Consider the following 10,520-nt stretch of genomic DNA (forward strand, 5'->3'; position numbering starts at 1 on the left):
CATTCAAGGTTACACATAGTTTGTGTGTTGTTGATACATTATATCAGGCTCGCATATGTTGCGAGTATTTTACCTAACCGCATAGCATCAATATAAATTTATGTATTTGTTCTATTGCCATGGCGGGCAGAAGTAGTGGGTATTTTACTTAAACACTTAAACTTAGATAATATCATCAATGCTGAAATGCAATCTTTACGAATTGACATTGAAATCCCACATACCCTCGACAAGGGGTCCCTGGTCAACAACAACATGTAACACGTAGAACGAGACATGACACATTGACATGTTAGGCGATATGTGCCAGTCCATGACATAACCAGTCGGAAGGTGAAAACTTTTGATTTGCATTGTTTGCATTTTCTGAAAGAATATACTCACCAGAGCATTTTAATCTTTATTTGAAGTAAATCGTGTGATTTTTCATAAAGTTATGGTCAGATGTATGAAGAAGGTATCCAGCAACTGTTCTCCCATACTTTTTTCAACTTGACTAGCTGTAAAAAATATTTAGCCTAGAAGTGAAAGTAAGCTTTGATATTTCTCGAAGATGTAGAAAAAGGGTTGATTTAATCATTTATGACAAGGACTCATTTTTGATTTTTTTTTTTAAATTGACCTTCTAACTAAACTTGGCAATATCTCAGTTCAAACCTTTTCACCATCCGACTGACTATGTCATTCACTGTAACATATTATTTCAATTTTTCTGACAGAGACAACGCTCCGAAAGCGATTGTCATACCCAAGACCGCACAACCGCACGATAACGTTGTCATTGTAGTCTCGGGAGTATAATATCAACTGGATAACCACGCCTCATAATGTAAACAATGGCAGTGATTGGTAAACAAAGTGAACTCCACATATTTTACTACCGGTGGTATGTGTTTAACTAAAATACCCACTGGTCTACCGCATGATCAATAGATAGTTCGAAGATGACGTCACTCAGGTCTTTGTTATTGTTATTTGCCATCCGCGTTTATGAGTAATGCTCACTGAACTGTATTAACCTGACTATAAACGTTCATGCATACACACAGTTTTGTGTCTTGGTCCGTTATACTTCCGGATGGCAATTTTGATGTTATGAGCTTCTTGGCCAAGCGCATACTATCTATAGATAGTATGCGTTTGGCAAAGAAGCTCATCCGGAAGTATAAGTATTTTTTGGTCAGTGTCAGCGAAGCCATCGTAAAGTTATAGCCTGACACTGACCAAAAAATGACGTCAAAATGCCAGTCTTTTGCCACAAAAGAAACCAAATCGTGAGTTGTATTAAATAGTTCAACAAATGAAATAACTTGTTTCTTTCTTCTACTAACGACAACTCACTGGACGCTACACAAATCTAAAAAATGACGTCAAACTGCCAGTCCTAGAGGGCTCTTGTCTCAGATGACTACGGTGTCAGGCTATAACTTAACGATGGCTACGGTTGGAGTCCCGTTCTGAGCGGCGCATAGTTGCGTTTTTGGAAAAGGCTATTTACTCGCATTCTCTCACCGTACTCAGGTGTAAAATGACTACCTGACCGTTAACACAGATGTCTTTGTCGGAAATAAAAATGTAAAATCGCCTAACAGACAGAATAAATTTGACGAAACTCAGGCCTTCATTATTGTTTTTTGCCATCCCATGTTTATGAGTATTTCTCACTAAACTGTATTATCCAGACTTTAAACGTTTAAGGTTTACACATAGTTTTGTGTGTTGGTAAGTTATATTTCTGGATGGCAATATTGTGAGCTTCTTAGCCAAGCGCACAGTATCTATTTAAAAAAAGTAGTCATTCAGAGCCATTAATGAAGCTCATGGAGCCGGAGTTTATCCCGGTTTCTATAGCGTGAAACGGACAATAGCAATTGCTTGCTATCCTTTGGATAGGACACTAGTCTATCGCAAAGTACTTTCCGCCAAATATAACATACTCAGGTACCCATTCACTGCAGGGTGGACAAGGGAGTCTTGACTGCACCAGGGATCGATCTTGGTCCCTTAGCGTGTGAAGCGAATGCTCTACCAACCGAGCTATCGGACCCCGCGCAGTATTTATAGATAGTATGCGCTTGGCTAAGAAGCTCATAACATTGCCATTCGGAAGTATAACGGACCAACACACAAACCTGTGTGTATCCATGAACGTTTATAGTCTGGTTAATACAGTTCAGTGAGCATAACTCATAAACGCGGATGGCAAAAAACAATAACAAAGACCGGAGTGACGTCATCTTCGAACTATCTATAGGTCACTCCCATTCAATCATGATCCATTGCGAGTAACTTGCCAACCACTCTTGTAAACAAGAGGGTGAGAAGACTAACAGCTTATTATAACAACAATGACAACAGCTTGGGAACACTGGATCGATAAAGCTCAGTTAGATTCGACATGTTTACATTCTATAGATTGATGGAAAGAAGCTGACGTCACTCGGGTCTTTGTTATCGTTTCTTGCCATCCATGTTTATGAGTCATTTTCACTAAACTGTATTTACCCGACTATAAACGATCAAGGTGACACATAGTTTTGTGTGTTTGTCCGTTTTATTTCCGGATGGCAATGTTGTGAGTTTCTTCGCCAAGCGCACACTATCTATAACATAATAGCGACATATAATTTTTTTTTTTAAACTTGAGCTTTCATATTGTCGCAATATCCACTAAACGTGCTCAACGCGCTTTACAAAATGTCCCTGACCAACAGCAACATGTAACACAAAGAACGAGACATAGCGCCTGATAGGCGATATTACATTTTATTTTCCGACAGAAATAATGGCCATTTTTACACATGAGTACGGTGAGAGAATGTGAGTAAAGAGCATTTTCCAAGGACTTAACTATACGCCGCTCAGAGCGGGACTCAAACCCAGGACCTTCCGATTCGTAGGCTAGTGTCATACCACTAGACCACATACCGCAAAAATTTTCTTTCGTTTTAAACGCTGAAGCTCGGTAAAATAAGAAAGGGATGTAACAATAAATTTATTGTATAGACATAGCGCCTGATAGGCGATATTACATTTTATTTTCCGACAGAGATAACGGCCATTTTTACACATGAGTACGGTGAGAGAATGTGAGTAAAGAGCATTTTCCAAGGACTTAACTATACGCCGCTCAGAGCGGGACTCAAACCCAGGACCTTCCGATTCGCAGGCTAGTGTCATACCACTAGACCACATACCGCAAAAATTTTCTTTCGTTTTAAACGCTGAAGCTCGGTAAAATAAGAAAGGGATGTAACAATAAATTTATTGTATTGTCACCATTTTTCCACCGCGACTAATCTTGGCTTAAAAAGAATTTATGATCTTCAATTGTTCACCCACAAAACTGCTTGTTGAATATCTTGTAAATATATAAATCAATGGTTACATTGGACTTATTTATTATAACCACTGCATGTTGTAGTTTGCTTTTGTTGCCTTTTTATTTTGTTTTATTTTCAGCCACTTTAGAACTTGTAAATAAATATAAAAATAAACAAAATAAATTTAGAAAATAGGTAAATGAATAAATAAATAAATAAATAAATAAATAAGCTGACACATTAATAGGTCTAGAATGAGTACAAAAATAAGTAAATATTACATAAATAAATAGATGAATAAATAATTATTATGAATCACCCCTTTCCCCCCCCCCCCCCCCCAAATAATCAAAAAACAAAACAAAAAAACCCAACTCAATTATCAACTTATTGTGGCAAGATAGCTGGTCGGATAAAGCATTCCTCTTATGCTCTCTTTGCGCGCTGCACTGCGGCTAACGCCTCGGTTATCTCGGTCTTTTCCCGAGATTTTTCCGGAGAGAATTTTTCCCTGCAGGATGAATGGGGGGATTTCAATTTATCTTATTTTTATTATTGTATTTTATGTTTTAATCTTTAACAAAGAAAGTATTGAACTGGAACGCTCAGGGCAGAAAATCAAGAGGAAGGCCACGGGGAACATGGAGAAGAATTTTAAAGAAGATGATAGACATAGAAGTGATAAGACATGGGACGAGATAAAAAAGTTATTTCAAGATAGAGACGGATGGAAACTGTTTGTCTGTGGCCTATTCCCTGACCCAAGGTGAAAAAGGCAATGATGATGATGATGATGATGATGATGGTGGTGATGATGATGATGATGTTTAATCTTACTTGAAAGTTCAATTCTCTATTGGGATTGGCAACACGAAGGTCAGACACTGCCAAGGTCACGGCCGGTGGGGTCGCGAACTGAGTCCTGAATTTGATTTCACCCGTTCTCTGTTGGGGAGAAAAAGGCCCGATGACGCCACTCTCACCTGGTGAATTGGAACAGAACGAGAGAATAAAGTATAATTACCTATTCATTTACAAACGTATAAATCTCCAAATGACAAAAGTAATATTTTACGACATTGATTTTTTATTGCTGTTTTGTTGTTGTTTAGATTTGAATGGACTCCATGCTTGATCGACGTGCACATATTTGCAGGTCTGATAATCCAAATTGTTTTGGGCTCATTGTTGTAAAGGAAAAGAATCTCAAACGGACGCAAAATAACATTGTTAAATCAAGCCTATACTTTGTTCGGTTTTCAGACATGGGCTAATTTGTACATGTCCCTCTCGTACGTGTGTAACAGAATTGTTTAGAATAAATATCATATCAAAACTAAAGCATTTATATAGCGCAATATCCACTGAATATGCCCAAAGCCCTTTACAAGGGTCCCTAGCCAACAGCAACACTTAGACATGTAGGATAACACATGGTGCCTGTTAAACGATAGTGCATTAAAAAAAACAGAGATAACGTTGTAAACGACCGGGTACTCATGATACACCTGAGTACGATAAGAGAATGTGAGTAAAGAGCATTTTCCAAAGACTCAACGTTGCGCCGCTCGGAGCGGGATTTGAACCCTGGACCTTCCTATCCGAAGGCGGGTGTCATACCTCAAGACAAAGTCGTATAGCATTTAATGATTGAATGGTGACTTTTGGGGGCAGAATTATTTGAGACTTAAAATCTCTGCAAGATGGACAAGTATGCTGCCGTACTTTGGAAAAACCAATATTTAAAAATTTGGCCAGAAAATTCGTCCTTCAAATATCGATCGATTTAAATGACCGTCATCTTGGCAAAAACAAAAAACAAAACTCTCAAACCTGGAACTTCGCGAAGTTCCAGGTTTGAAAGTTTTGTTTTTTGTTGTTGTTGCCAAGATGAGGGTCTTTTAAATCAATCCAGATTTGAAAGAAAATAATTGAGCTTTATATAGCGCAATATCCACCAAATGTGCTCAAAGCGCTATACAAGGGGTCCCTGGTCAACAGCAACATTTAACATGTAGGACGGGACATGACGCCTGTTGGGCGATATTACAATTTTTCGGACACAGACAACGCTGTTAACGGCCAGGTGCTCATTTTACACATGAGTACGTTGAGAGAATGTGAGTAAAGAGCCTTCTCCAATGACTCAACTATGCGCCGAGCGCGAGGCTCGAACCCTGACCTTCCGATCCGATAGCGAGTGTCATACCACATGACTACATAACCGCACGAGTTTTCTGACCAAATTTTAAAATATGTGTTTTTCCAGAGTACGGCAGTATGGTCTGTTACCATAGACTAAAAACTATATAATATCCTTTTCACATGAGAAGAGGATATTTTTCCCCCTTCTGAGCCATTCGGACCATGGAGTCGGAGTTTATCCCGGTTTTTATAGCAATTCCATGCTATCCTTTGGATAGGACCGCTAGTCAATCGCAAAGTACTTTCTGCCGAATCTAACAGACTCAGCTACCCATTCGCTGCTGGGTAGACAAGGGGGTCAGAAAAAAAATATAATCTCGATTGCATCCGGGATTGATCTCGGTCCCTCTGCGTGTGAAGCGAGTGCTCTACCAACCCTCGAATAGGAAAATAGTTTGGAAAAAGTAATTAATATTTGAATCATGACATTGTCCGTGTTATTTGAGATTGTGAATCTCTACAAGATAGACAAGTATACTGCCACACTTTGAAAAAAAAAAACCGTTAAAAATTTTGGCCATAAAACTCGCCCTTCAAATATCAATCGGTTAAAATGACCCTCATCTTAGCAAATACTCTCAAACCAGGGGCTTCGCGAAGTCCCAGGTTTGAGGGTTTTTGCCAAGACGAGGGTGATTTTAATCGATTGATATTTGAAGGACGAGTTTTATGGCCAAAATTTTTAAAACGTATTTATTCTAAGGATAGCCAGATAATAATATGACAGACTTACAGCCACCCGCAGCTCCCGTCCTGACATTGGCTTCCAGCGCCTGGAGACGTCTTAACACGTTGTTGATTCCGTCTGGAAGGAAGGAGGGGAAATGGAGAAGGGGAAGGGGGGGGGGGGGGGGGTGAGGGTATGTGTGTGAGTGTGAGGTAAGGATGAATCGATAAGGAGAGGAATAATGGAATGGAATTTTGGTGAAGTGGATGAAGATAATGAGGATGATGTACAGGCTGTTTTTTTTTAATAAATAGGGATGCCATGCCAGATTTCGTTGGACTTCTTTCCAGGCTTCGAACAAAACAATAACAGCAAAAACAACAAAGAACAAAAAAAATTAATTTTAAAAAAAGTAATAAAACCAAAAAAAACCCCCCAAAAAAAAACCAAAAACAACGATCTCCCCCCCCCAAAAAAAAAAAAAAAAAACAAAAAAAAAACAACAAACCAACAACAACAAATAAAAAGCAATTGAAATAGGCAAACAAAAAAACAAAACAAAAAAAAATATCAAAACAAAACAAGAAAAAAACAAACAAAATAAACAGATCACACCCCCCCCCCCACCCCCCATACTAGCGTCTTATCCAAAGGGTCGCAATTAATTGCTGCTGTCCGCTTCACGCCATAGAAACCGGGATAAGCTCCGGCTCCACGGGTCTAATGGCTCCGGAGGGCTACTCTACTACTTCATTTCCTCCTGTGTAACGAGCCAATTTCCGTGAGTACACAACCAGATTGAAGTGAGCTGATTTTAGTGGCCAGGGGAAGTCACCACAGACCAGAGTGAGGTCTCTTTTGTTTGTGCAAGTCACTACCCTTTCCTTACGATCATATTATTATTCATAAGTAATCCATCATCTCAATTAATGTATTAAGTCGGAATCGACGTATACATATATGCAGGTCCTGACATACAAACGCTATTATGGGCCTAGTTTAACATCAGTTGTAATGGATAATACTTTGCGTCAATTTTTTTTTTGAGATTTCCATACAACACTGAGCCCATAATGAATTGGGATATCAGACCTGTAAATAAGTGCATGTCGGTCGGAATGATTTATTTATTTATATTATTCAAATAAGAATATCTTCAAACCCATTCACTTGTTTTGTGAGTTGGTAAGATTCATAACATAGTGGCTCGAAATGGTGAGCATTTGATTTTACCGTAAACCATCAACAAAATCAAACAACTTTCATATTTGTTGTAGGTAGATGTTGTAGTAAGTACAACAAAATCAAACTCACATATTTGTTGTAGGTAGTTGTTGTAGTAAGTACAACAAAATCAAACTCACATATTTGTTGTAGGTAGTTGTTGTAGTAAGTACAACAAAATCAAACTCACATATTTGTTGTAGGTAGTTGTTGTAGTAAGTACAACAAAATCAAACTCACATATTTGTTGTAGGTAGTTGTTGTAGTAAGTACAACAAAATCAAACTCACATATTTTTCTAGTAAGTAAAACAAAATCCAACTCACATATTTGTTGTAGGTAGTTGTTGTAGTAAGTACAACAAAATCAAACTCACCTATTTGTTGTAGGTAGTTGTTGTAGTAAGTACAACAAAATCAAACTCACATATTTGTTGTAGGTAGTTGTTGTAGTAAGTACAACAAAATCAAACTCACATATTTGTTGTAGGTAGTTGTTGTAGTAAGTACAACAAAATCAAACTCACATATTTGTTGTAGGTAGTTGTTGTAGTAAGTACAACAAAATCAAACTCACATATTTGTTGTAGGTAGTTGTTGTAGTAAGTACAACAAAATCAAACTCACATATTTTTCTAGTAAGTAAAACAAAATCCAACTCACATATTTGTTGTAGGTAGTTGTTGTAGTAAGTACAACAAAATCCAACTCACCTATTTGTTGTAGGTAGTTGTTGTAGTAAGTACAACAAAATCAAACTCACATATTTGTTGTAGGTAGTTGTTGTAGTAAGTACAACAAAATCAAACTCACATATTTGTTGTAGGTAGTTGTTGTAGCAAGTACAACAAAATCCAACTCACCTATTTGTTGTAGGTAGTTGTAGTAAGTACAACAAAATCAAACTCACATATTTGTTGTAGGTAGTTGTTGTAGTAAGTACAACAAAATCAAACTCACATATTTGTTGTAGGTAGTTGTTGTAGCAAGTACAACAAAATCCAACTCACCTATTTGTTGTAGGTAGTTGTAGTAAGTACAACAAAATCCAACTCACATATTTGTTGTAGGTAGTTGTTGTAGTAAGTACAACAAAATCAAACTCACATATTTTTCTAGTAAGTAAAACAAAATCCAACTCACATATTTGTTGTAGGTAGTTGTTGTAGTAAGTACAACAAAATCCAACTCACCTATTTGTTGTAGGTAGTTGTTGTAGCAAGTACAACAAAATCCAACTCACCTATTTGTTGTAGGTAGTTGTAGTAAGTACAACAAAATCAAACTCACATATTTGTTGTAGGTAGTTGTTGTAGTAAGTTTGTACTGGGTTGGCGTAGTTGTTGTCGTAGTTGTCACTTATCTCGGAGGAATCCGCCCAGACCAGGCTTTGATGGCAAATGAAGCACAGGAATACGTTAAACAACATCTTGGCTTGGGTGTCTTCAACGCAGTTTCAAATCCTGAATGAGAGAGTGAGTAAATGTGACCTGTCGTGTTAATCTAGTTAGTTGGAAAGATTTTTAGGATTTTACAACGCTTTTAACGACATTTAGGTCATTTCAGCGTCAGTAAAAAGGAAGAAAATTATGGGATAGCGAATAGAGCCTGTTGAAATCGGAGTAAGAGGCGCTATACACATGTCATTTATTATTATTAGTTTTATTATTATTATTATTATTATTATTATTATTATTATTATTATTATTATTATTATTATTATTATTATTATTATTATTATTATTATTATTATTATTATTATTATTATTATTATTATCGTTATTATCATTATTATTATTATTATTATTATTATTATTATTATTATTATTATTATTACTATTATTATTATTATTATTATTGTTATTTTTATTCATCATCATCATTGCCTTTTTCACCCTGGGTCAGGGTATAGGCCACAGACAAACAGTTTTCATCCTTCTCTATCCTGAGCTAACGTTTTTATCTCATTCCAGGTCTTACCACTTCTCTGTATATCATTATTATTATATTATATTAATAATAATAATAATCAATAATTGATTAATCAATAATTAATTAACTAATTATTTAGTACTCGGCCCAATTATTCTATCCAAAAGCACAATTAACTGTACTCACAAAAACAAAATTGGAATAAAGACAAAATGGCGACACAGGATGTAATCTCAATTCAAATTTTTGAGAAATGAAATAACTTTCCCTATAAACAAATTATATTTATATTTATCTCCCGTGACTTTCTCCGACACTCCCCGGTCATCTTGATGGGAATTTTCGAGATTTCATCAACATTTGAAATTCCATTTGTTTAATAATAAATGGTATCGACCCGTTTAGGTGACATAAAACATACAGTAAGTTGTAAAGTATCAAATCTTGCCCTGCCCTGAGTCGTCCTACTTGTAATAATAATAATATTATTATGAGGATTGAATGTTGTTTACAATTTTGACACGTTTAAGTTAAAGGTACAAGCTGGTGTGATTAAATTAACCTAAGAATTTTTTTCAATAAATTATTATCAATGGGAGCGATCTATATTCATGTTTTCCTCCAACCAAGTCATCAATCACATGATTTGTTGCTGTCCAACGATTGGATAATTCTTAGCAAATGTAAACACGCTGCTTTGTTTATAAAAGTTGTAAACATACCCATGTGTCAAGCTGAACAAAATTACCTGTTGTGATGTTGGAAATTACGAGAACTGTGAACACTTTTCACTATGTGGGTCACTTTAAGCATATTTTGCAATGTGACCAATGACCTCGAGCACGTGGAAAGATAATATAGAACATCCCCATTGCTCTCTCTCTCTCTCTCTCTCTCTCTCTCTCTCTCTCTCAGCCAGGCAGAGGGTGTCGTGTCAATTTGATCCTGAGTGTGGCACTGACCCCGTGACTTTTTATTCTCTGTTTTCATCTGGCACTTCTCCATACCCTATTTTTCTCATATGTCGGCCCGGCCTTCGTTAACTTGTAGCCTGAACTTGTATTTTAACGTCATTTTATAGATTAGTGAGTAGACATTAGTATACTCAATGGAACAAGTGATCCCGTTGGCTGAACATTTGAATAAAACTCACGTTTTGTTTTGTTTTAT

General features: G+C 36.7%; 1 protein-coding gene across 2 annotated transcripts in view; it reads right to left on the reverse strand.

Annotated features, from left to right (window-relative positions):
* The window catches only part of LOC144969610 (uncharacterized), a 17,599-nt gene extending 7,675 nt beyond the window's left edge, over positions 1 to 9,924 (reverse strand). Inside the window, exons 1-4 of one of the 2 annotated variants that reach the window (XM_078908752.1) lie at positions 9,819 to 9,924; positions 8,709 to 8,881; positions 6,262 to 6,333; positions 4,161 to 4,306 (exon numbers count right to left, since the gene is read on the reverse strand). In XM_078908752.1, coding sequence (XP_078764878.1) covers positions 4,161 to 4,306; positions 6,262 to 6,333; positions 8,709 to 8,847 — 357 coding nt within the window. In that variant the 5' untranslated portion in view covers positions 8,848 to 8,881; positions 9,819 to 9,924. Of the gene's footprint in view, positions 1 to 4,160; positions 4,307 to 6,261; positions 6,334 to 8,708; positions 8,882 to 9,536; positions 9,658 to 9,818 lie in introns of those variants that run through there. The other variant, XM_078908751.1, reaches the window with a different exon arrangement.
* Positions 9,925 to 10,520: the final 596 nt, after the last annotated feature.

The sequence above is a fragment of the Berghia stephanieae genome, chromosome 3 (genome assembly GCF_034508935.2).
Source record: "Berghia stephanieae isolate SIO BIC M18660-M18661 chromosome 3, UCSD_Bste_1.3, whole genome shotgun sequence".
NCBI lineage: Eukaryota > Metazoa > Mollusca > Gastropoda > Nudibranchia > Aeolidiidae > Berghia > Berghia stephanieae.